At 39.0% G+C, this 27,416-nt stretch overlaps 2 protein-coding genes and 1 non-coding gene across 4 annotated transcripts in view; 1 reads left to right on the forward strand and 2 right to left on the reverse strand.

Annotated features, from left to right (window-relative positions):
* Positions 1 to 208: 208 nt before the first annotated feature.
* gars1 (glycyl-tRNA synthetase 1) lies at positions 209 to 6,467 on the reverse strand. Its single transcript, XM_032551527.1, has 17 exons — positions 6,164 to 6,467; positions 5,716 to 5,817; positions 5,184 to 5,286; positions 4,640 to 4,781; positions 4,112 to 4,200; positions 3,856 to 3,932; positions 3,626 to 3,771; positions 3,389 to 3,538; positions 2,929 to 3,091; positions 2,671 to 2,835; positions 2,486 to 2,593; positions 2,258 to 2,403; positions 2,093 to 2,178; positions 1,903 to 2,012; positions 1,247 to 1,340; positions 964 to 1,154; positions 209 to 666 (listed from the first exon to the last, which is right to left on the reverse strand). Exons 1-17 carry the CDS (start codon positions 6,419 to 6,421, stop codon positions 541 to 543), a joined length of 2,256 nt encoding a protein of 751 aa, XP_032407418.1. The 5' UTR covers positions 6,422 to 6,467; the 3' UTR covers positions 209 to 540.
* Positions 4,255 to 4,389, reverse strand: LOC116712395 (small nucleolar RNA SNORA84). Its single transcript, XR_004337536.1, has one exon. It is a non-coding gene; the product is annotated as a small nucleolar RNA SNORA84 (small nucleolar RNA).
* A 4,507-nt stretch (positions 6,468 to 10,974) lies between the features above and the next one.
* The window catches only part of ctdspla (CTD (carboxy-terminal domain, RNA polymerase II, polypeptide A) small phosphatase-like a), a 32,967-nt gene continuing 16,525 nt past the window's right edge, over positions 10,975 to 27,416 (forward strand). The window contains exon 1 of one of the 2 annotated variants that reach the window (XM_032551533.1): positions 10,975 to 11,532. In XM_032551533.1, coding sequence (XP_032407424.1) covers positions 11,457 to 11,532 — 76 coding nt within the window. In that variant the 5' untranslated portion in view covers positions 10,975 to 11,456. The remainder of the gene's footprint in view (positions 11,533 to 27,416) is intronic. The other variant, XM_032551534.1, reaches the window with a different exon arrangement.

Consider the following 27,416-nt stretch of genomic DNA (forward strand, 5'->3'; position numbering starts at 1 on the left):
TTCAATGTAGATACTTATAGATAATATGTAAATATCTGATATTACTGATTTTATAAAAGGCTCTTATTAATCTGGGACCTTCTTGGTTTCAATTCACTTTATATTTACAGTTCTATTGTGGGTGGAAAAAAGTTCATTGCAGAACTAACATTAAAACTTATGACTCCTAACTTTTAAACAACTTTACAGAAAACCCTTAAACCACAGGTGTCCAGGAAGTGCTGGCTGCTTTTAATTCAACTTGCTAAATATCGATCCATTCTGGCTGAAAAATGAGCAGTGAAAGTCTTCCACTGATACCCTGATTACATTTTTTTCCCTTTTTAAAGAACATACAGTCAAATACAGATGCAAAGTTGTTCACTGACGACGTCCTGTGTAGGTGTTGCCTCAACTCTTAGATAAACACATTTTAGTGATTGAAGTGGGATTGGTCCACCTGTGTGGTTCATCACAACATAACTGCAGGATTCTTCTTGGTGGTGCGTTTGCATCGAGTCCGAAATATTTATGGGGCTGCTTGGAAAGGAAATGCGAGCTCTACTCCTCAATTGTCTCCTTTTTACTCGTCTCCTGTCCTTCAAAGATGGGATACTCGCTTTCCACTTCTGCCCAGGTCAGGGTGCCGTTGGCCAAATCGCGAACAATAACCGGCAACTTGTTAACCTGAAGAGGAATGGGGGAGAAAGGCATTAATAGATAAAGCTATAATGATTTTTAGGAAGTGTGTAGATCATATAGATGATAAAGATAATTTGAGCAATTACAAAAAAAGCAGTTTTCAAATGAACTACTTCGTAATGGGGGGAAAAACTATATAAACCCACATGACCTAACATGGTAACTAACCACCCCTAACTGCTTATCCAATGGTGCTATAGCTTTACACCAAATGTATTATGAACCAATTGAAGCTGAAGTTGACAGAAAAAAAAAACAAAAAAACGGGAGCGGTTGCTGTACCTCAGCCCTGATCTGCCTCATTGAATCACGGTCCCTCAGTGTGGCCGTGTGAGGCGTCTTGTTCACTGTGTCAAAGTCAATGGTGATGCCGAATGCCACGCCGATCTCGTCTGTCCTAGCGTAGCGCCTCCCGATGGATCCGGAGGAGTCGTCCACCTTGTGTGACACGCCATTTTTGGTCATGGCCTCGGCTAATGTGGAAGAACATAGGAACAGTGGGTAAATATGCTGAAATACGTCAGTTCTTTAAGGGTGAAAATTAAAATAGTAGGAAGGAACTTACATAGCTCCTTCACGAAAGGCATGAACTCTTGGTTTTGGCTCAGAGGTAAGACAGAACATTTGAATGGAGCTACAGTCGCAGGGAAGCTAAAGTACTGTAAAAAAGAAACGTATGATAAACACAAACAGAAAAGGCTCTGACTTTAAAGAACACATTTAAATATATAGTAAATATAGGTTTAAAAAAAATAAATGCAATATTAGCCATTGAAAAATCCATGGTTGAAGAATGTATTTAACTGCTTCAAGAGTCCAAAAACTCACTTAAATGTTGTTTTAGCAAACCATTCCACAAACTCCACTGGAAGCCATAGTGAAATGCATAAAATAAGAATAATAAAAGCTTATCAACTACATCAGGGGTGTCCAAAGTCGGTCCTCGAGGACCGGCATCCTGCATGCTTTAGTTCTCTCCCTGGTGGTAGTAACAACCTTTTCAGTTTGTCAATGTTCTTCTTAGGCCTTCTAACGAGCCATTATTGGATCCAGGTGCGTTATACCAGGAAGAGAACTAAAACATGAAGGATGCCGGCCCTCGAGGACAGACTTTGGGCACCCCTGAACTAGATTGTTGTAGTTTGACAGCAGTATTTAAAACTAATGGAGAAATTAAAGTGTTACACAATTCACCCACTCTGGTAACTTAACTAAACCTACCGTTCTCTGCTCATCGCCTTCTCTGATGTGGAATGTGTGTTCAAAGATGGTGTACATAATTCTACCGATTCCAAAGGAGGGTTCAATGACACTGGGAACAACTTCCTCCACTGCAGTTGAAGGGAAATGCAAGCTGTAACATTTGATGACTGGTAAATAATTCTTTTTATTCCTCAAAAGACAATCTCACCATGCAAGGTCTTCTGGAATCTCTTTACTCCGACCATTTCCTTTGTGAGTTTAAAGGTCTTCCCTTCAGTCTCGATTGTGAACTCTCTGTAGAGCAGAAATAAATTATTGAAACTATGTGAAAACTAATGTTCAACAGTCCTATAAACATAAGAAATTCACTAACCCATTATCATTCAGCAGCTGTTCCTGCTCTGCAATGAAGCATTCGTCACACACCGCCAGATATTCCATTGCTAACTTAGCATCCTTTTTATAAGCCTTCCCAATTGCTCCTTTGTTGGGCTCAAACTGGACGACATTAACGGTTTTGTGCAGAGAGGTTAAAGGCAAATACAATTAACAGGACAAATACTAATACTAGTAGTATGTAAACTAGTAGTTTAAAGGATATAGGCTCTTTCAGAGGTTTCTCGGCAACTAGCGGGACCTTTGTGGCTCTTGCATGACACTTCAGATCGTAACAAGACCGGTCAGCACAGCCCACGATCTCAATCCAACCCTACAAAAAATTATATTTTAAGCAGCAGAACTAGAAAAACTACATTAGTCTGAAGTTTGCACTGTACTGGTGCTTACGTAGGAGGTCTTGGTTTCAGCATCCCAACAGTCACAGGCGTAGTGAGCCATCTCGTTGTCCATATGCTGTCGGAAACGCAGCTTATCTTTGGCAACACCAACTTTCGTAAGGTAGAGGTAAATCCTCCCAATAAAATATCCCAGGACAGAGTTATTAATCACTTCCTGAAGAAAACGATAAAAAAATAAATCAGTTTCCATTTTAGATTGCAAGTAATATCACGCTTCTACAACTGGGTAAGAATCACAGATATTTACTTGTTCCACAGCGTCTCCCAGCCTCATGATATGGGCTGACTGGCCACTTGTCTGTGCTTTGGATGAGTATAACATGATGTCCAGGTCTGCCACACTGGAGAATTTAGGATGGACCTTCTCAGTTGGATCCACAAAGTGCTCGATCTCAGCCATGGTGAACTCCCTACACAGACAGGGTAGCAGGTACATTCCAGTTTGTTCTCGCCATCCAAATGCACAACCAACAGTGTTACTAGACATTTCCATGTTAAAATTTTATAGAGATCCAGACATAGGCCTAAGACAGATAGATAAATGCAACTTTTAAATAAGAGTGGATTAAAAATTGCCTGGAAATTAAGTTGTTTACTCTTGTCTTCTTTCATCATGATCCAGACCTGCAAAGATGCTTAAATCCAATTCCAGACTTTATTTTTTCCCCGTCATACAACCCCAAAGAGGAATTCTGAGGACTGCTCACCTAACCCGAATGAGTCCAGAGCGAGGAGAGATTTCATTCCTGAAAGAGTTTCCAATCTGAGCAGCGGCAAAGGGAAGTTTCCCCTGGTTGAACTCTAGGAGCCGCTTAAAGTTGAGGAAGATTCCCTGAGCAGTTTCAGGCCTCAGATAGCTGGAAATGTATGTCATATTCAGAGATTTTACAAAAGAACAAAAAAACATTACAAACTGTCCCTACAGTTTAAATGCTTTAACACACCCTGGCATATTCCCTCCTGGTCCGATGGATGTCTGAAACATCAGATTGAAGGAGATGGGAGCGGTGAGCTCATTTCCTGTGGTGGGAGACTTGACGTTGTATTTCACAAAAAGGTCCGTCAGCTCTTGTTGGGAGTAGTTGTCCAACTAAAAAATTGTTTTAATAACATTAATAATCTGGTCAGAAACCATTTGCTCACCGAGAAAATTATATCTTTTTGTGAAACTGACCTGAGTGATGACACTGTCCATCTCTGCCTTTTTCTCAGCTGCACATTTCTTATCAGACATGAGCTTCTGGAGATGAGCTGCAGGTGAACAAATAAAGCAGTAAAGTTATGACAACTATTACTGACCAGTTTACAAGATGAAAAATGTTAAGCACAGTCAGTAAACCATTAAAAGAAGAATCTATAAGTTTTAATTCCTAATGAGTCAAGAGTTCACTTTTAAAAACTCATCTCTTAACCTTAAGTAGTGTTTTTACCTTTCAGAAGGTGGTCAGCCCTGAAGCATTCGCCATTTTTGACATCTTTCACCATGTAATCTGCAAACTTTTCCACATGTCCAGATGTCCTGGAGCAAAACACAGAAAGAATGAGCTTCAAGGAGGACATTTAAACCAAAGTCAAATGTATCTGCAACCGGGCTATGGAGCGCTGCTGTAGCTGCAGGTTCCATGCATAAAATCGCAGAAGTTTGTATGCGCCCGTCAATAAAAACCTACAGCTCGGCACTTTTAGCCGACTCTAGGAACCACAAGGCGCCTTCAGCAGAGGCAGTGATTGAGTACAAAACAATAACATTTTCTGACTTTAGTCACAGAAAAAAAGTCAAATAACCGATTTGGCCTTTTCAGTAGATTACATCAAGGGATAAGAGACGAAATGTTCGAATTTAAAATGATATGTCTGCACTTCAATTGAGCTTATTGAGAGACATAAGTCAGATAGATGTGCAGACGTAATCGAAAACATTTCTGTTGCATGAATAAGGCTTCCAGCACTGCACCTACTTGAGGACAGGCTCAGGAGTCAGCATGGTGCAATCGATCTCCAGGATCTGCTCCTCCTGGATGAAGTGCTGCCTCCACACCTGCAGGATGTTGTTCTTTAGGGCACAGCCAACAGGGCCAAAGTCATACAGGCCGCTCACACCTGAGGAACGGTTACCAATCAGAAACACAAATATAATCCTTTTTTGACCAGCTAACACCATTTCACTGAATTCTTTAACATTTAATTAGAAAATGTAACAGATTTCTAGACAAATTTCCTACTATTTTTAGTTTGTTTATCTTCACTTAAAAATACAAACATCACTAAGAATTTCTGCAGGCTAGCTTAGATTGAAAAACCAGCAAAAGCCAGACACTAACTGAAGGACACAAGGTATTGAAAGGAAGAACAGCATCAGTTAAAAGAAAGATCTCAAGGAAAAGAACGAAAAGTATGCAAACATCATTTAAGATTTTTCATCCCAATAAATTACAATTCTTATAATAATGATAAAAAAATCTCACAACTGCCCACTCTACTAGTAGCTATGTAACACATTACCTCCATAGATGGCAAAGGCCTGATCATAGAAGAACCGCCTCTTCAGGGTGTCCTCCATCTTGGTTCTGTCAACAATATCATCTTTGGGTTGCAGCGACAGCTCCTGTGAATGTTACACCACCTTTTCATGTCAGAGTATTGCACACGTACAAATGCTAGGATGCAAGCTAGCTGCTTAGTAAAACAAAATGGATCAAAACAGTTTATATGTGAACCTAAAGTAGAATCAGTGTAAGACCAGATCAAGCAACATGTTGCAGAAATCAGATGGTTGTTTAATAACTACTGTTTGGATCGTAGGCGATTCTATAAGAAATGTCTCTGGACTGACATTTGTGGTGAACTGGTGATAATTTCATATTTGAGCAAAGTGGAGATGATCATCCAGGTTTACTGAACGCACACTCAAAAGCCCAAAACTATTCATACAGTGCAACAGATTGCATGAGACTTGAAGGTGAATTTGTGAACATGGGGTAATTCTGTTGAGTGCATTCTGATCAAAATCAAATGAAGATCACAAGTGATTTACCTTGGCCTCTAAAGTCCTCTTCCTTGCTTTCAATTCTGCAACGGCTTTGGTCACATCCACATCAGGAGCTCCTTCCTGTTTCATTTTGCGTACCAGGTCCCCCTGAGGAAAATAATTAGAGCAAACCCTTGAGACAACTACAGGCGCCACTGGGCTCCAGTTTGGGCCTGTTTTACAAAGCTAAAGGCCGATTATAGATGTGGAGTTTTGGCACCAGCAGATCAGCCTCCTTTCTGCACCCCACCCTGCAGCTAACCACTCTCTGAAGCTGCAGAAGCGGCTCAACGTGGCAGACAGCACATGATTGTCAGCTAGCAGCAGCTAGCTTCTTGTGCACTGACAGTTTGTATCAGGCGGTATATATACAAGTGTTTTATTGTTAAAACTGAACCGTATGGGGCCCATTCTGTTAACTAATAGTGAATAAAAGCAAATAGATCAACAGTACCTGTTCTTTGACTGCCTGCCTCAAAGGGGCGAGAATCTCCTCAAAGTTGCCGTCCCCCATGGTTTGTCCTTCCGTGAGCTGCACCCAGAGGCTCCTCTGCTTCTTACTACACAGACAGACCGACGCTGAAAAAGGTCTTCTTCCGGGCGGATGGCGAAGCGACAACCGGACGAAGCGGGCCGTGAATAGCGGACAGAGGGAGGGAATCTCAGTGGTGGTCCTCAGCAGAGCTGATGCAGCGATGCGGAGAAGAAGCATGGACCGGTGAACTGCAACCACAGGAGAATGATGAAATCTCTGGAAACAAGTAAACACCGCCTGCAGCACGGGCTCGGCACTTTCGCTACAAATCACACCCAATAATAAGGAATCTATCTGCAGATTCGTTGAAAACTGTAATACTTTATTATTATTATTATTTCTACTAAAATTACGGGGAAAAAATCTAGTAAAAATTAAATGAAAGTCCTCGGGGTTCAAGTCCAAAACCGGTTGTGGAGTAACATGCATAAAAGTAACATGCTTAAAAGTAACATGCATAACAATATCAAAACTGTTTTGTAACAGGTGGCACCACCAGGTGTCGCACCCTCCACAGCATGAGCTTCCATTAAAGGGAAGCTGGAAAGGTGGTGGCCGAGTGTCAATTTTCTGTGTGTGACCAGGTGTGTGTTGGACCCACGCGTTCCACTGTTTGCTGGCTGTGGTAGGTTTGGAGGAATACGTACAGTACAGACCAAAAGTTTGGACACAACTGTGTGTCCAAACTTTTGGTCTGTACTCAATACAGACCAAAAGTTTGGACACACTTTCTCATTGAGTTCAATGAGAAGGTGTGTCCAAACTTTTGGTCTGTACTGTGTGTGCTGACATTGTGTTTTTATACAGGGCCACACTATTAATGACGTTTCGGTGGTAGCGTTACCTGGGCGTGTGGTTGGTCGACGGCCCAGGTGTGTGGTTTGGCGAACTGGAGAGCTGATGGGTCACCGGTTTGGACAACTGTTTAATTAGCTACTGGTGCGTTCACACCAATGATGTAATGATGACAAAACCGTCATACAAACACGGTGTTTTTATCCGTCGATCTCTGTATTCAGCTGTTCTTAGGTCGGCTGCAGGCATTTATCCGTCTTTCACATTTTTGCAGACTCCAGTTTTGAAAATGGAATAAAGTCCATTCCGCCATCTAAATGCTCTGTGTAAAGCTGCCTTGCATGTTCCCCACTGACAACCAAGGGCGTAGGAAGGAGTCTGTCATTGTGGGTCGGGGGTGGGACCCATATCGGAAACCTGACAGATCAGTAAATAACTTGAGCAGAAATGTCATAAACAATTGTGCCATCAACACGTCAGTAACGCTCCTCTAATCTAGCCCCTTGTTTCAGTAACAAGTAATGTTACTCTCCCTCACCCCCTTCTCCTCCCGGTTCCTACACCTATGCTGACAACTTTTAACAATTTTTTTTCCAGATTATTTTCCACCACATCTCTATGATTGCAGTGTATTTAATAGCAAACCATCATCAAATCTAGCCAGACCGCAGCGCATGGTAGACCCCAAAACGTTGTCCTCCAGGTGAGGGGTGTTTACTATTTACTTCGGGACAAATTGTGACAAACCCACTGAATTGATTGACAGGTGCCATCATATCAATTGAACAAGTGCACGCGCCTGACATTCAAAGTGCGTAACAGAGGTGACGAAACACCCCATGGTCCCCCCACCTCAAAAATGAAACACAGGCGCTGTTTCCAGGTTATTTTGAAAACATGTTTTTGTTGGATATGCAGTAATTGCCTTCAGTCACTAGAGGGCACTGAAAACAAGCTCTGTGCTCAGGCTACAGATCTGTAATAACAGCCTTTCCTGTCAGCGCTGCTGTAGACTTTTGAGGTGAAAGTTGAACTCATACATTGCAATTTCTGGTGAAGTTTGGAGTAAAGTGAAGTAGAAATACTGAAAATTACTGGATCAAAATTACATATTTAACTGGTTCGAATCCCGGACTCAAACTTGGAATGTACAATGCCTTCAAAGTACTGTCTTCTCAAGTTACCTAATGAGTATATCGACTCCATCTGTTTGTAATTTGATCTTTTCTGATTTTTATACTTTTATAAACCACCGTTATGTTCTGTTTGTGTAAGTCTGTTACATCAAATCACTGTAAAATACATATTTATAGGTTATTGTTGTAAGAAACTAAATGAGGAAAAGTACAAAATACATGAAACCTTGTCCAAGGACTCGTCAGTTTATCATTTCCAGTAAAAGTAATCTAATGTCTGAAAATTATTTTCAAATGTAAGCAGAATATCTACGTTGTAGTTCTAGTAGTTCTTTACTTACCACTTTTCACAATAAAATAGATTAATACCATCAGCGGTGAAAATGCGGTGGTGAGGTGTTTACCTGATTATAAAATCTCAAACATTTCATTCCTTATTTATTGTGTCTGCAACCTGCATCATGCGGTGAAGTTTTGTATGTCATCAGATTTCAATTATCTGTCCAGTCTGGGCAGACTCGGTAACCTGAGCTGGATGGAACGTGATTGTGCAAAGTAGCTGTGAGAGCTGTGTCGTGGTGTCAGTTGTACACATACGCCGTTGTGGGCCACCAGGACACAGCCACTGACCCACATTGAGAGCAACATGTCGGCAAGGAGATTACACACTAATTATGAGCAGCATCAGCAGATGACAGTCCGCACCTACCACTGTTTCCCTTCTGTCCGTACGCCATCATCAGACACTCATTTCCCAGGTGGGGTCCTTTGGGGCGATGTGTTCCTGGGCTCCATTAAAGGGAACAGCTGATGTGACTAGGGAAGACTTGTGAATGCATCACCACTGGCAGTGGACCAGAAAACCACTTTATGTCCCCTGCTGTTATTCTACAGCCCATTGAGGCTGAAGCTGTACGAGTCCTGCTTGTTTCATAGGGGATTAACAGGGTAAAGGTCTTAACATTGATTAACACTGATGTTGTACACTAATTTAGGAATAATTTCTGTTTGAAGACATGTTAGGAGGGTCTTTAATTTGAAACAGCATAGAAGCAAAAGACCGACGTCCAAAGAAATGCCAGTGATCAAAATTGATGGCTGCACACACAAATCAAAAATCAAGTCTAGCATTCAGAATAAAACGGTATTTAGAATCTTATTTGAGGTCCAAGATAATGTGTGAGAAAAATAATTGCCTTTGAACAGATTTCTTATATTTCTGCTATTTTCTTACACTTGACTGTTTCAGATCATAACGTAAAATCAAGGATCAGTATTTATTAAATGCAGTTTTAAAATTTATAATTTCATTTACTGATAAAGCAAGCTGTAATTTGACTCTATGTGAAAAAGTAATCACTCCCTCATCATGATAATTGAATGGGTCACGCTGGGGGGTGAGAACTGCTCGCTCTAACCGTAAATAAACTTTTCATGCTTTGGGGACATTTTTGCCTTTTTCTTCTTTGCAGAAATGTTTTCCTTCAGCCACATTGTTCCACTAATGATGGCAATTTATCATGTTTGACTGTGCCATAATGTTTTACAAAACTTCTGTTTCTTTTAAGTCATACGTAACAAGACACTTTTCTTTAGATGATGTCTTATTTCTTAAGACCTGTTAGCCTACTTAATGTTGTCAGACAGGTTCTCTAACTATTTTATCTTTCAGATCAGTCAGTAATCAGGTATGTTTGCGACAATTGAAATTGAATTAAGTTTAAAAAAAAATGCAGACAATTCATTAAGCTATGATTTAACAAGGAGTGATTACTTTTTTTCACGAGGCTTGGTTGGTCCAGATAGCTCAGTTAAACTAATTTACACCGTCAACATCTGATTTAGCTTCGTTTAATGTTTTTTTTTGTTTGTTTGTTTGTTTGTTTCTGGGGTTGAAATTATTTTTAATTACATTGGTTCAGTAGTTATTTACCATCTTAAACAACTTCAAGGTTTTATGAATAATTTATTTTTTTGCCCTTCAGATGCTTCAGAGGGTTGTATGTGTGCATTTTTCTAAATTTTGCTTAAAATTCATTTGTGCTCATTTACAGAGTAGTTGAAGGAGAAAAAATATCTGTAGATTGTCCTGTTTGGTTATGCACTGTAATGTGAAATCCCTCAGACACTACGGTTAAACATCTGCAGTTTCAAAACCTTTTGAGACTCCAACAGGTTTTCTTCCTGGATGTGCTTCTCCGATAATTGTGCCCATCAAATCTGACCACCCTGTGGCTGCTGAAGAAACTTATTTGCTGATTGTATTTAGTTAAACTGCAAACAGAACTTATACCTTACTCCCACTGTTCCAAAAAGACTAGTTTTGTTGGGTAATTATATTTCCTGTATCAGTAATTAGGTGAACTCTGAAGGCAGCTGATCACAATAGATTCTGCTTATGCAGAGTAAAAGGTGGTAAATACAAATGCACGCCACACTTTTCAGCTTTACATTTGTTAAAATAAATTAAAATATTGAAAACCAAGTAAAGTTTCCCGTCTTCACAATTATACACTACTTTGTGTTAGTCTTTCACTTGCAGGAAAGCTCCAGTATACATTGAAGCTTCATGTTGTGCCTTGAAAATGTTTGAGAAACTTCAGTGGTTATGGATACTTTTGAAGGGCACTGGAAGTATCTAAACATTATCTTTAAATATAAATGAATTAAAGTATTTATTATCTCATTTTTTTTGTCAAAAAATGTCACATTAAAAAAGAGGGAAGTCGGACAAACGGGCTGTTATTCAGCATGCACTTTCCTATATCATAGCCACGCTGGAGGCGCGTTGTTGTGGAGCGCAAGCCTGTGGCAGGCAGGAGGACGGTCGCCATCTCTGGGTAAACGCTGTAACCATATTACGCAGTTGATATTGTAGTGTGTGGACTGAAGCCGGAGCGCACAGTAGCAGCAGCAGCAGCTACAGCCGCGGCAGAAGGCGGGGGCTATGCTGCCCGCAGCAGCAGCGACCACAGAGGACACATACAGCGGCTTCAGAGCAGGACTGACGCTTTTGTTTGTCTCTTGCACGTCGGCGCTGTCACTTCACGTCTGAAAGCGATCCTTGGTGCGCTTTCATCTTCCTGAACTGTTTTTTTTTTCTCCCCCTCCAATGTTTTTGAGCGGATGGGACTTGCACGGTTCCAGTGAAATGGGATTTTAATGGTGCACGTAGCAGTAGCCTGTGCACAGCCGGGGGACCGTAGCTGTAGCAGCGCGCCGGGTGATGATCGCCGAAGAATAAAGCGGTGCAGCCCAAAGGTGCGCAACATCTCGTTTCCATGGACAACACGTCCATAATAACACAGGTTGCAAATCCGAAAGAGGAGGAGAGCATCTCATCGAGTCAAGATAAAGGTAAGCCCGTGCAGAAATGTTCATTGACACAATCTGTTCCTTTTTTTGTTTGTTTGTTTGTTTTTATGGCGTTTGGTTATTTATTTCTGGATTCTGCTGTTTGCACGGCGACAATCTGTGCAGATCTGTTGCCCTCCGTGCAAAGAGGAATCTCCGGACCGCAATAGCAAAACAGTATCGACGTAAAATCCTCCATTGTTTGGGTGAAGCAGGGAAACATTACTCACCAAAACCTGCCTGTTTACCCCCAATTCGGCTGGGAGTGCGCTGTAACTTTGTGATGGCTTTATTTCGTTGCCACCACGCACACGTTTAATTTAACTCAATTAAATCATGTGTATTTTTTCCCCTCAAGTGTGAGGGTTTACTACAGGGGGGCGGGTACAACATTACCTTCTACTTTACACTGCTCACAAATAGATGCCAGCATCAACAGGAGCACAGATCTGCCACTACTATTGGGGAAACTAAGGCAATGAATTGATCGAAATTCACGGGAACATATTGTGCTATGCTACGCCTGTAACCAGGGACGCCCCTAGAAACCTTTCTAAGGGGTGGCCAGATGGTGACCGCTGATAATCTTGAGGCAGCATTGCAAAAGTCATGACAGATGCTAGCTATTTATTTATTTATTTATTTATTTTTAAATAAACCGTAGCTAAATGTGTGCAAATAGGCAATCGTGGCAAACCATTAAAAACTTAACAGATATTACAGTAAATTCATGAAACATAAATAAGATAAATTGTGCAGCAAGCTGAAATACATCATGAACACCAATAGAGAATTAAATTAATAAGGCAGTGCATGTTCAAATATTTACCATCTGCTGCAAAAAAAAAGAACATAAGCATCATCAGTTCTCTTATAATATACTCCATAAGGAACAGTCTCTGTATAAACGTCAACCTCCACCTGCATAAAAAACAGCTGAGCAGCTTCTGTGCAGACAACAGAAACTGAGAGACAGCACATTTTTTTTCTTCTCCTGTGCAACAATTGTAAAGAGACTGATGGCAGATCCTCCTCATTAGTCAGGGGGTTTCATCAACATTTCAAGTGCATTTATTAGCCAATGGTCATAACAAAACAGTTTTCGAGTAACACAGGTTTACTTAGTGGCCGATATTCCCTCATTAGCACCCATCCCAGCGAGCCACAGGGTGCTGGGAGGCCAGAGGGACCACAGTGTCCTGCTGCACTCACTGCTCTCCTTGGAGAAAAAGGTCACCTTTTGGTCTCATCCAACCTCTGAGCAGCTCTGACATACAGCATTCTGAATCACTGTAACCCCCCCCCCAATTAAGACGACATCTCCTTTATGGCTCGTAAAGATAAACCAATCAGAATTTTGTGGCCAATTTGAGATAATGTTTTATGCAGCGTTTGTTCTGTGGATCTTTGGAGTATTCTGTTTTAGACAAAAAAAAATTTAAAAATATAATACGAGACGATTTAAGAGCGCACACAGACACACCACATCCATATACACATATATATTTATGTATTTATGTACACACATCACTTACTTCACTGAATGAAACACAGATCACACAGAGAAGGATGTTATGACACTTTTACTTTTGCTAACTATATTGGCATATTATATTTAAGCTTAGAATATCACATCAGACCAATAAAAACATTTTTTTTAATAGAGAAATGCATGCGTAGTGAAAAAGTTATTTTCAAAAGTGCTTTTGATTTGATAAAATGGCCTCTTTGGGTCACGTATCCCAATTTGCTGAGATGTGCTTATGTGTAACAGATGGAAGATATGAAACAAAGCCTTGCTCTCTCTCACTGTCTTCCAGCATGAGTGACATGTAACAGTATGTCGTAGAAAATGCAGTTTCTCTTTAAAATATATGTATATTTGTGCGTATTATGGCTTCATTATTAAAAAACTTTACTGGTTTTAAAAACAGCTAATTTGATGGGGGGGGTTGTACTAACAATGTTCTCACTGAAAAGTGCTGCTGTTTGCTGGTAGTGCTGAGATAAAATGTGTTCACTGACTGGAAAAATCAGGATTTTGGGTCTATTGACCAGTTGGTTCAATGAAAAACACTTTTTATTCCAATCAAAGCCATGTTCATGGATTGTTTTACTTGAGTAAATAAATTTAAAACTAAATCTAATTTGGCAGTTTTTTTGTGTAATCTTTATTCTATTCACAAAATGTTTATTTAGATCTCCAAAAGTCTTGATTTGCTTGCTACCCCATTGTTTCCATTTTTCTTCTCCAAGGAGCTCATTAATGTAAATCCACCTAAAACAAATGCCAACAGAGAATGGAGAAGTTTGTGCTATTAAAATGTTTTTTTTTTCTCCTCTTTTTTTAGCTTGTTTAATTTTTTTTAGCTTATTTTAATTCAGAATTCCCACACTTTGTTCAGAGCATTTGCTCGTTTTGAACAGTGCCATCCCAGATGGCATGTGAAATCTGATAATTAATCTGGAGGGATCAAAAACCGGGTTCAGCCGCTGACCAGAGACGACTTAAAACACTGACACACACTGTGCCTACTCGAACGACTGCTATTTCAGATACACATTAATAGCTTCATGATGACTTTCAATCATGTTGCTGTGCAGAACAAAATGAAAGCCAATTACAAAGATGTGTTTAAAGTTGAGTAATACTAACACCATTAGCAAAAAATACAGTAAAACAAAGAGAGATTAAAAAAAATGAGAACAATATTAAATACCCTCAAAATAAAAAATAACAAAAATGCATTAAAATCATGACAAATATGAGTCTTTCATTTTGACTAAAAATTAAGTAAACACTGGTTACTTAATTACTTACTTACAGGTTAATATTTGAAAGGAAACTGTTGGTGTATGACATTAAAGCACACCCCAACCTTAAGCTAAGTTCAACTACAAGCACTCATCTTTGTTCTTATGTCAACTTTAAGACACTGTTGACTCATATAATTCCTAAGGCCTACAGTCAGTACTGTCATACCTCGTTTTAACACACTCTATCTAATACTTAAGTCTATAATTAAGGTGTCCACTGAGGAATGGTGTTATGTAATAACTGGTTGTGTTATGGTACCATGTAATTATACCAAAACATTCAGGTACAGACCTTTTAATTTGGCTTGTGCGTCCCGAACGAACACAGCTTTTAAAAAAAAACAAAAACATAATACATAGCTTGTGGCCTAGCAATGATGTCATTGCCCAATGTGCATGCTCTCCATTTTGTTTATTTGCATATTGGTATGGTAGTATTACAGTGCCAAATACATTTGGTGAAAACATTTCACAAATTGATGCCATATTTATGAAGAAATAAAAACAAACAAACTTTGATTTGGAAAATTGAAATCATTCTGGAATTGTTTTGGAAGTTGGTCCCCTTTGCAGTTTGCCCACTTGTGTGTATGAAATGTACTAGTCCAACACTGGATATGTTGTACAACAAGTCATTCTGTAAACTCATTTGGAACATTTGTACTCACTATGATAACCACTGATTTAAAGTAATTTTACTATATTCTGCACATCATTCTATCTAATTAAATGTGGTTTCATGACTTGGATAATCGATATCTGTCAACAGGAGTTGTTCAGTTATATTAGGATGTTCAGATGTGTTAATCTCTCATATATTACCAGAGCAAATTGACTCAAATAGGGATCAAATCTAAAATAATTGTAAAAGGTTTGTCATACTAAGTTTTCAGTAATTAATATACATTTACGTTATAAATGACGCTTGAGCATTTTTATGTCTATTTGTTTCTCATGATTTATGAAAGTACTAAACTGCAATAGTTTGAACTGACTCAACATGAAGGTAGGAAATGGGGGGTATAAATTGGCAAAGGGGAAACTGACCCATATCCAAAATATTTACAATGTCCCTCAAGCTTTTAGCATCCTGTCAGCTTCTGGTCCCCACAACTATCTGAAAACAAACAAACACACTCTCAGTCAATCAGTGTAACCGAGGGGGGTTTAGCCAGGGGGCTTCAGGGATGGAGTCCCTGCCCTTCACTTCCCAACTCTGCCAAAGCTGACGGCAAACAGCACTCGTTCTGCAGGTTTTCTCTTTGACCTGCCTGCCGTGAGGCCGCAAATGAATACACGCTTTCACACGTTGAATATTTCAGAGCATTATACGGCTATTTTTGCTCGACGAATGTGCTACTCATTGGAAGAAGTCATGCCATATAAGACCCACGTTTGAGTTTCTTCTAAACATTTTATTAGGTGCAGATTCAACTTTTCTGTTAAACAGATTTACTTAATCACAAGTGCTTGTGTGGAGCTTGTGGTGGGGCAGTACTTTCCTTCAAAACCATTTATGCATTTCTCCATATTGATCAAATCTACAATGGGACCCAAAATTAGATTGTACTTGAGTCTAAAATAGCTAACTTTATCATAATTTAGCAAACACTCTTCTCAGTGTGCTCACATTTTAAACATAGATTTCAGTGAATCTATGTTCACTGAATTAGGTAGCCACAGTTTTCATAGTATGATGCAATGAGATGTAATTGCTGGACTAACAAAAAGGGGAGGGGGAGTCATGAGGCGGCTGGCCTCACTCTGACTTAGTAATTCACTCTGGCTTTTCCTAATCTAGCAGTCAAGGCAGGTGTCAATGGACAAGCTATTTACCTTAATCAGATTAGATTAAATCTGACTTTAGCTCTTCACGTTTTAAGGTGTGATATACGTATGTCAGGCAGGCCGCACAGCGATTTTGAAAGCAGACTAATGGAGCCATTGCATATTGATCTATTTATTGATGATCTTTTTGAATTTTCTTTAATATTTGTTGCTTACCTGAGAAGATTAAGTCTAATCTGGAGTCTCATGAACAGAAAGCTTCAATCCCACTGTTGTGGCTCTTTGTTATTTGTGAGTTTACTCAGGAGTCTGTGGGAAAAACATTATCCTGGAAATTAAAGCAAATGACTTTCTGAATGGGAATAGTGTAAATTATCCTAAACTGAAATGGTCATTTTTACCCTGGGGTTACACCAGCTGCAGATACAGGGTAATATTTTAAATACCAACTAGAATAAAAACCAGATGTTTACATGGTTAAACGATATATACCGTTTCTTCTCATTGTTCGATATAAAACTGAAGAAAACATTTTCTGTTTTACTATGCTTTTAAACAGTTTGGGAAAACTTGGATAATTCCATGGCTTTCCATGTTTTTGTTAGCTTAATTCACAAAATTTTAAATTCAGTTTAAGCGTGCCTGTGGATAGATTTTAAGGCAAAACATTCCACATAAATCTTCCTTGTGTGAAAATGGAATACTGAAAAAAAATCATCAATTAGGAAAAAAATCAATCAATATATGAAGAAGATATTTGTCAACCTCAACATGTCTGGTTCCTCTTTGAATAAAATTTTCTGATGTCTTGTGGTCTGAAGGTGCCACATTTATCTTCAATCAAAGTGTATGAAGGTGTTGTATCAGAAGAGAACACGCTTTGGTGCAAAAATAAGCATATCAGCCTGAAAGCAAAAGTTAACAAAGTTAAGATTCTGCCTGAATCTGGATGGAGTATCATTATCCATGGGGAAAGGTATCTTGGGATGAAAGAGCAGCTAATCAATGGAGAAAGCATTAATTCGAAAGCAGCATTAAAAGCCAGATTATCATTTGCAAATGCACTCAGAGAAAAAGATCCTAATTTTTGAGAACATGTCCTGTGACCTGAGGAAGTAAAGGCTGAAGTGTTTGGCCACAAACACTTTGGGTTAAACTTGCAATGCTGAGAACACCATCCCAGCTTTGAAGTACGGAGGTGGCAACATAGTTTTATTTCTCGAGACATTGATCGAAAATTGGCAGAAATTAATCACAAAGGAGTTTAAGGACAATAAAGCATATGTATTAGCATGGCAATAAAGCCCTGACCTCAACCCCTGTCTATATATATATATAGACATATACATATGCCTTTTTAGTTTTAAGAAAATAATTTTAAAAAATCCTCTGTCATTATTATTATTATATATTATTTAGCAAATGCAAATATTTGTGACAACCTTAACTAAATTAAAACAGGAAGTGTTTAGTCCGATTTAATAACACACAGTGATATTTAAAGGTTGCATCTTTTTATACAGTGTATGTAAATATGTAGTTTCAACTGAATGCTCAAAAAAGCACCTTCTTATTTGCTATGAGCCTATATGAGCGAGAAACATGTATGTAACTGGAGAATAAGCATGGAGGAGCAGCAGATGCTGGGATTTCTGCACACTAATAGCATGTTAAACAATATTATTCCCTCTGACTGTTGGTTAGAAACTATTTGCATTCCCTGGAGAAACAAGGAAAGAAAAACACTGAAGCTGTAATTATATATTAATCTTGAAAAAGCCTCTGATTTCATGCGCAATTGGTTTTTGAGGTTATTCCTGGAACCCAATGCTGCACATTACTAAAGTGTTTATGATGAGGGGACCACACCTGCAGAAGAGTGAGCAGCTCTGCTAAGTGGGGAGAGTTACTGTGAGTTTTGGCTGTCTCTGAGTCTCTGGCACAACTTGGCAGTCTCCTGTGTACTGCACTCCGCGGCCACGGCCAGCCTCAAAGTGTTGGGGAGCTTGTGCTCGGTTAGAGGCTTCGCCATCCTCTGGGAATCGCATTGGACTGTGGTGTGCATACAGTAAAGTCAATATTCAGTGTAGCATTTTGAATGAGGGGACGAGGAGAAAAAAAAAGTTGAACTCGGTACCCTGAGGTTCAGGTCCTTATTACCAATTTATAAACTCCTTTCATCCAGAGCAGCTCAGAAAAGCTGATTATATTTACCTCTGGGGAAGAGTTTTAGAGTGGTAGACATTTCCTGAGACAACTTTATTTCTCTAGTCCAGTTCCAATTTGGGCAGCTCAGTGTAACCAGTTGCACTCAGGTACTAACTTCTTACAGACAACCAATCAATTAATCTGAAAATGGAAACCAAGCCATGGCTATCCAAAATCCTGACTTGGCAAAAGAGGGTATTAGTCAGTGAAGTAGCTGAGAGGCCATCAGTAACTCTAGCGGAGCAGGAAAGATCCACAGCTCAGGTGTGAGAATCTCTTGACATTTGTCATCCACTCAACAAATCTGACCGCTATGGATGACACAGGAGGAAGTTACTTTCAAAAGAGAGTTGTGTTGTACATTGTATACTTATTTAAAGGAAATGTATTATTATTATTTTTTTTATTAATATTATATCCCTAGCATAATGGCTTTCTACTTTATCTTTTTATGTACAGCCACTCTGATCCAACACTCTCTATGATGGCAACCAGTACCCCACTTACTGTGTGTATATTTTTATTTTTATTTTTTGCTCATTCAATTTAACGCTGCTTATTTGGAATCTTTGTAGTTAAAGCCCATTGTGTAGAAACACATTTGGGGGTGGAGGATTTCCTGTCAGACTGTGGGGTCCCAGAAACGACACATGAAAATACTTGTAAAAAGCGCACGCTGGGCCTGTGTGACCCTACCAGTGTGACCCCATCTCTTACGACTGTGGGAGAGTTAAAGACTGGAAAATATGGTTTTGCAAATCTTCCTGCACAATTTTTTTCTGGTCTACCCCATAGAATCCCGATAAAATGCATTGAAGTTTGTGTGAGGCATAAAAATATTTGTAGGACACTTGAAGATTTGAGTTATCTCTTTTGGGTCTATTTAGTGTAACTTCTTCAGTGTGCCTAATATTTTTGCTTTTAAAGCACAATTACAAGTTAAGCTGGAGTTTATCTAATGTATTTTCATTCTTCCATCTGAAACTGATAATTATATAAAAAGGCAAGGAGTTATAATTAGTTGTGTTAGGACAGAATGCATTAGAAATAAGTAAGATACATGATTACATCTGCTCACAATAAATATTCAGGATGGCAGTTAATATGAGGCATCCTTTATATCTAAAACTTGTCAGACTTTGCAAAGAAGCAGCTACTCTCCAACTCATCCTGTAAAAATCCGCTGGGGAAAACGGTGTGGGCCGTATCTTTCCTCACTCCTACACTGGATGACTATTAAGACTTAAACCATATGCTACAGGAAGTCCACATGGTCTTGCTCACAAGTTCCAGGCTAGCTTCCAGTTTAGAGCGCAATTTCATAAATATTGTCTTGTTGAGATCCTGTATCCACGTCAACCAGAGCCTGATAATCCAGACGCTCCATGTGCAACAGAAATGTAAATGGACCTGGACATAGCCTATGAAATATAGAAATGAAAATTAAAACACAGATTTAGAAAAGTGGTGTGTGCATTTGCATTTATTGATACTCTGAAGCAGCTAATTGAGACCCAGTGAAATTAGTTGGCTTCAGAAGCCGACTTACTGTTGAAAGAAAGTCTGAAAAGTAATTTTTTACAGTTTGCCACCAGCATTTTTTTTTAATTTTCTGTGAAAAATGTAAAATATTTATTCTTTGTTTTCCATTTCAAAGTCATTTGTGTTGGTACATCACATAAAGTCTTAAGAAGATGCATTGAATTTTGTGGTTTTATTTTACAAAATACTCTTAAAATGTGTTGAACTCAATATTTCTTTGTAGCGTCTATTCTTGGACGTTTTTCTGCAGGACAGGGTTTGGGGGTTTTACCGGGTCTATTTTTATGTCCGTTTAGATTGGATATGATTATTTGACAGCATTGTTGGCCAGTTTCATGATTGAATTGGGCCCCCAGTGCAGCAAAAATGCTGATATTGTTTGTTTTGAGGAAAAATTCTTGCAAATGAGAATTACTGATGATTTCAACTACATAATAACATTTGGCTTTATATAAATACTTGTGCTGACAGATATAGCTGCTTTTGATCCATCAAAATTCAGACTTCTCATTAACTCTGACATTCTTGTTCTGCTAGAGCATGCTTGTATTGTTGTTGACTTGCATCATACTCCGTTTGGAGCCAAAGAACCGTCTGCTGCAGGCTGCTTTTCTCCACTTCAAAGATTGTTTATCGCCACAAGCTCCTCTTAATTCGGCATCCGTTCAGCCAAACGAACGTAGTCATAACAGATCAATACAGTCGGAAAAGGAGGCAGAGGTCAAGAGTGAGGATGCGTGTGAATGTCAAGAAGAAAGAGCAGGAGAAAGTGCTTGGGTTTCTGTGACAAGGGAACGGTTTTTCTGCATATTTTGCCCTCTACTGCTTGGCATTTATCATCACTAATTGGCTATCCTAAACAGAGATCGTGTTTTCTTCTCAACGATTTTCCGTCACACCTCCTGAATTATGCGGCATAGCAGTTTGTGTAATATTTGACAGAATAGCATGACATTTTTTTAAACAATACAATAACTAAACATTTGCATGCAGGACTGGGGGTTATAACATATACAAGGAAGACCTCTTCTCATCCTCCAGAGGTAAAGGTGAACTCTGTTTAACTGTGAATCTCAGGGGCCCCTAAGTAGGACATGGCTGTGTGTGAAAATGAAGAGATGAATGCCTTTCAGAAAGAAGAGGCATGGGAAACATGCTCACGCCAACACTCACACACAGACACAAATAGATGACCTACTTGTTTACTTCCCTTCCATCCATAACAAGCAGGCATTTAATGTGCAAAAAAAGAAAGAATTTTACAGCAAGAAATGCAATTTGACGTTTCAGTGCCTACTCAATCATGAGTGGGCTTTACTGAGAACAAAACTGAAAGCTGTTCGGGTTTCAGAAGAGCAAGGCTTAGCAACATTTAATCAGTTCGTAATGACTTGTCCCTGCAGAGGAGCTTCCAAAAGTTGGAAAAAAGAACGCTGATGACGTCTTAGTGTTATCGGATCGAGCTTGGTCTGAAGATTCAGCATTTTCTCCTCAATTAGATCCTTCTTGTTTAAACACAAAGACAGCTGTGAATGAAAAGTCAATTTTCCTCTGAGCAGCAGACACAGTTCCAACATCAGGACTACATAGAGCCCTCATCTAGACCTGGATATGTCCAGCAAGTTTCATCCTTTTACCTAATTTTACTAAATAATGCAAACTCCTGAAAAAATTTAAAATACTCACTGTTCAAAAAGATGCAACTTTCTTTTTAGAGCCTGTCTAATAATTAGTGTGAATAAAATTTCTGTTCAAATAAAATAAAAATCCTACCTTCTAAATGAGATGACATTAGATTAGAATGAGTATAAAGATTGTCTAAAAGGGCAGCTTAAAAAAGTGTCACTTTAAGCTCCCTTCAGTCCATTACCTGTGTTCATTACTAATTCTAAAGTTGCATCATAAACTCGCTTGAACATGCATGAGGCCTGAAGATGTGGCTTTATTCACCTCTGACATTATTTTTACTTCTGCTTGTTGTTTATCATCATATAGGCAAAGGGGATTTCCCGTTAGTCACTAAGCATTTGGCTTCTAGAGAACAGCTGTTGAGGTGAATATTAAAAATAGATAAATAACAAGCTTCAGACAGTCCTCTCATACAGCGCGAGCAGTGATTGGGACTACTGAGACTATTCTGTTGTGCAGCGCTTACAGAATAGTCAGATCTTCCTCATTATTTTTCCCCCCTCAGCTCTCTCTGACTTTGTCCCCTCCGTTTTTTGTCATCTTCATCAGCAGACAGAGAGAAAGGCAGCAGAGCTCATCCTCCAGGAGCTGCAGGCAGGCTGGCTCTGTCGCTGCTGCTTCTACAGATGGAAAACCAGGGGTAGACCCACCTGCATCTGCTCCGAAGCCCAACTAAATCATTTATATGTTGAAGTCACAGCAAACCACCATATTCAAATTGTTTATGGCATAATGTGACTTGCATAAGGGAGTGTGGGATGAATATATATATATATATATATATATATATATATATATATATATATATATATGACTCTTCCTGGGTAAGTTTGGAAGTAAATCCAGAAGGCCAGTTGAGGGTCAGTGAGTTTGACAGAAAAAGGCATGTGGACAGAGTGTACCTCCACACACTGTAATTTCCAGCCTCAGCTGTCTGTGTGGGAAAGTACAGAGGCTTATTGGGAGTTAATTTTATCATACTGAGCTATTATTGCCTTGATGGCCTCGTACATATCCCACTGTGGACTCTGGTGAGAACACACAGTGTGACACAAACAACTGTCACTCAGCTTTTTTATGTGTGTCCGCTGCGTTTGTGTGTGTGTTTAAGTGCATTGTGAAGCAGCTGCTGTTTGGAGTAAATATTGTTTCATAAGCAGAGCAATTATAACTGTCGTCACCCCTCTTGGCGGGAATTTCTCTCTGGTAAAATAAACAAGATTTTTTTTTTTTTTTTTTACGATCAACGGCAGAGCTTGCTTTAATGAGATTCTTAAGAAGAGCTGTAACAGTTTGTTGAGTATTCAGGCAGAAATTCACATTCTCTTTTTAATTTACATGTAGATTCCTGCCAAGCGTGTTTTTTTTATTATTATTTGACAGGCAAAAGAAGATCCTAGAAACAATTCTGCCACCTTTGAAGATTAATTCACTTCTTGGATCTGTTTAAAAGATTGTAGAAGAATCTACTGAACTAATTTCAGGAACATTTGGCAGAGAGTTGGAAAATGACTGGAGTCCAGTTACCGTGTACAGATGAATGGACATTTGTGAAAGAAATTCAAGTTAAATATACAGTACAGACCAAAAGTTTGGACACACCTTTTAATTCAATGAGTTTCCTTTATTTTTATAACTATTGACATTGTAGATTCACACTGAAGGCATCAAAACTATGAATAACACATGTGGAAATATGCACCAAACAAAAAATACCCCTTATATTCTAGTTTCTTCAAAGTAGCAACCTTTTGCTGTGATTACTGCTTTGCACACACTCTGCATTTTCTTGATGAGCTTCAAGAGGTAGTCACCTGAAATGGTTTTCACTTCATAGGTGTGCCCTGTCAGGTTAATAAGTGGGATTTCTTGCCTTATAAATAGTCATGAAAACAAAGAAAACCCATTGAATTAGAAAGGTGTGTCCAAACTTTTGGTCTGTACTGTAAATTGTGGAAAATCTTAGATATTGTCATTTTTGTTCCCATCAGAGGCAATGGCACTTCCATTCCAACCACACTGTCACCAATATATTGTGTCAAAAATAACAGCAGTGAATGGCAGTAGTTAAAAGTCGCACTTTTCTATTCACAATCAGCAAGGTGTTTTCCTGTCTTGTGATCACTTTACCTTGGGCAGTGTTTATGTTTAAAGGAAAAATAACATGATGTTGGAGCCATTTTTGACTTTCCCATAAGATGGTGTTGTGGTAGAGTGATTTTGTATCTAGACAGTCCGGTATTTATCCCAAGTGTCACTTTAAGAGGCTGAGAGTTTCTTTTATCCATATGACTTTGTGTGATAAAGTGACTGAAATTATATTTAGTTTGGATGTTTTGGAACAATACATTGCTTGGCATATTCAATTTAAGTTGTTTTTTGGGGATTTTTATTGCTTACTGGGCCAAGAACACAAGAAGACAAAGTGTAATAAAGTTAGGTGCTTATCCACATGGCACTCAGTTTATCTTTATCTCTGCTTGTACAGAGCAGTGGCAGTGATTGGAAACAGCTAAGCGTAAAGGCCAAGACCCACCATGTCCACTTTGGCATAGGATCCGACAGAAAATTTGGTTGGATGATGTACACAGCAATTGCAACACATTAAAGTTAATGGGGCTTTGCAGACCGCAAGCGACTCCCTGCGACTGCGTCTCCGATTGTCCGACCAAGACAGACCTCGGGTCTATTTTGGTCATAACTCTGCACCAATTTGACCCTGTATGATCGAACGCAAACAGTGTACCTAAAGTCTCACTTTGCTCCCCACAATCACTCCGTGTTTTTATTGTGAAGGTTCAACTGTGCTGAATTAGTGTGAAAAACATTATGCTCACAAACAACACTTGTACTTGTTCTGCTGACTCCTCTAGTGCTACCTGTCCTGACCGTGGCATGAACTTCATTGTGTGCTTGTCACTCAGCCTAGGATTTTTCTGTTGAAGTCAAGATTGAAGCTAATTGTTTAGCAATGTAAAAGACTGTTTGAAGTGGAAGAGAAATCCTTCCACTTCATCTGTTTACTTCACAAACCTCACCCAGCAAGCACTTTGGGGATAGTCAAGGCGCTCACTCTGTCCTTTTCTGTGTTCCCACTTCTAACACATCCTTTTAGCATATTTTCCAGCAAAAACGTTTTCAGTTTAAAACCATAGGCATTCACAACACATCTTGTTTCATACATGGTAATACACTTTTAGAGATGCATGGCTCCAACGGCTCTTTTTGCATCAGAAAAGGTTTGCTTAGTAGTACTTCTGATACCTAAGGATTGTGATATATTTATTCTTTTAAAAAAGTAAGAATTTTTAAATTATATATATATATATAAATATATATATATATACTACAATTTGCATTTAAAAAACAAAACTTTGCTAGATTTTTTTGGAAAACACTCACAAAAATTATACACTCCATGAAATATTTAGTGAAGTTGAGAAATTATTAAGGCAGCACTTTTTCAGGCAGCATTTTTTTTTTATCGCCAGGATATGTATGTTGCAATACAGTGTAACTCCTGCAAATTCTGAGTTATAAACTACTTATTATCCCTCTCCAGTACGTAGATACTGTATCCCTGTCAAGGTTCCATCTGTGGTATTACTCTGCTGACAACTTGCACAGAGGAGTTTCCTCTTTTAGGTAATGGCAGCCAGAGAAGGAAACAACTTCATCTTCTCACACTGTCTCCATTGTCAGCCCAATACATTAGATAAAGTAAAAGCAAATGGTGAACAACCTGTATATCTATGTGTGTGTGTTTGTAGTGTGTTGGGTCTGTTGTTGCTGTCAAATAAGTATTTTATCTCGGACGTTCTTACGTAAGATGTAGACAGCTGGTTCCACTTTCAAAGCAAAGGAGGGAGGCGCCAGATATCCTGTGAAATCGCGCCCACCGCCTTTGGTGATGGCAGAGTTTCATCATGTCGTTTTAAGTTTTGTGGTTGTTGAATTCATAATCTGAAGGTGTTTTGTGAGTTAAGCAGAGAGATGGCACAGAAAGCCCTCTGGCTTGTTTTATCTCACTGTAAGCAGGACTTTGCTGTGCCATTTAAAACCAGTCTGTTTTCCACTTGAATTATTAAAGATGCATGTTCACATAGACAGTTCTCATGTTTACCTTCATACCCCCTCAGGACCTGTAGTCTTTATCCACCTGGATGATCTCTAAGGGCTATTAGAGGATTGCTTAAAGTCTGACATATACGCCAATGTGTTTAAGCAAGAATAAATCTGCCTGCAATAAACACTTTTTGTCATTTTTGTTTGTCAGGGTTTTCTATTTTACAGTATCAAAAGTTAGATTTTGATTTGTCGTTAGATTTGAATGGTTTGTAGTCAAAGTAAAACCTAAAGTTTAATGACGATTACATTTTAAATCTAAAGAGCTGAACGGAATGTTTTTGGGTGAAACAAGACAGCATGTTAAGATGAATAGACATTTAATTTAATTTATTTAAACCTGAAATAAGTTGTTGTTGTTTTAAAAATTGTTGTCAGATCTCAGATAAGTGCCAGGGAATGATTTTAAAGTAACTTGATAAAAAAATGTAGTTATAATCACTTTTAAGATTGGAAAAACTTAAAGATTTTCAAAAACATTTGTTCTGGTAACCAAAACTAAGTAAAAGTAAAGTAACAGCTCCGAACTGCAAATACTTCGCAAGATTATTGTTTGGCTAAAATGCTTTTCATTGAGTTTTTCTTTATGCCACCAAAAAAAAGATTGTGTCCACACTAAATGTAATGCTGCTTTCCCTTTGTGTTGCACAACGATAAAAAGTCTGTTCAGTAAGTTGCTTGCGTTGTCGTCTTTGAACAACTTTTTCAACTTTTCAGCTTTTAACGGAGTATCCAGTTATTTTATGGTGAATTTGTCATATATAATGCCTATGGTTAGCTGATTAATGATAAATACCATGTTGGATGTTTTCAAATGCAAAGCGTTGTAAGGTTGAAGAGCAAAACACGCAGAAAAGGCCGATAAGATCAGTAGCTATAGATCAAGTTCAGCTTTGAGAAAAGCTTCTAATGCTGTCAGGCGTTGAGTGAGTTACCATCTGTATTTCCGTGCATTTAAAGCAGGATGAGTGGATTCCACCTTTTAAAGTCTTGAGTGAAGCGTCGGATCTTATTCTTGGAGTCTGGCAATATTCCACACTGTGGGTCATGGGGTGATTATCTCTTCCTGTCAGGAATGCTGAGAATTTCCTGCGTTTTCTCCCTCTTCCGGCCTTGTTACTGACTGCGCCTGAACATGTGACAGAAAGCCCGGGCCCTGCACACTTTGATTGACTAGTGCACTTTCTGTTGTTGTTACCTGATCTTCAGCAGTAGCATTGATACACACGCCGGCTCTTAAAGCACTTTACACAGCTCTTACATCAAGAGAGGAGGTATTGAGGGTCATGACGTTTACTCAGTGGGCAAATAATACGCACCTGCTCTAAAGATCTCTACATCTGCGGACATAAAAAGTATTTTCATGCACTGGCCTTTCAGTGTTACTAGCCATACCTGTTGTCAACAGAACAATGAACCACACAGTTATTCCTAGAAGTATGAGTGCTCTTTTAGTTCTTTTCTTTGAACTGGCTCAAAGTCGTTTTTGTTGTTATAGTCTGTTCAATGCCTCTGCACTTTATGGCAAATGGAAAACCTTTAACTCTCTGCAGTTATTTTCAGACCTCATGAAAGCGGACCTAGCTTCAGACACATTTTTGGCCATTGAAAGAAAAATTTCTGTCGTAAATCAGTCTCTGTAGTATGCGGTTTGTTGACCATCCATACGGTTTTCCCGATGCATGCATCTGTGTGCCTTGACTCAGTCGCCAGAAGCA

This window comes from Xiphophorus hellerii, chromosome 21 (genome assembly GCF_003331165.1).
Source record: "Xiphophorus hellerii strain 12219 chromosome 21, Xiphophorus_hellerii-4.1, whole genome shotgun sequence".
In the NCBI taxonomy this organism is placed as follows: Eukaryota; Metazoa; Chordata; class Actinopteri; order Cyprinodontiformes; family Poeciliidae; genus Xiphophorus; species Xiphophorus hellerii.

What these genes read in the sequence shown, in the direction of transcription:
- gars1 (XM_032551527.1), bottom strand. Translation starts at nt 6,421, where the DNA reads ATGCTTCTTCTCCGCATCGCTGCATCAGCTCTGCTGAGGACCACCACT. An exon ending in GGCCTTTGCCATCTATGGAG is followed by an intron (nt 4,782 to 5,183) that starts GTAATGTGTTAC and finishes ACCGTTCCTCAG; the next exon opens with GTGTGAGCGGCCTGTATGAC. An exon ending in CTGAAACCAAGACCTCCTAC is followed by an intron (nt 2,594 to 2,670) that starts GTAAGCACCAGT and finishes AATTTTTTGTAG; the next exon opens with GGTTGGATTGAGATCGTGGG.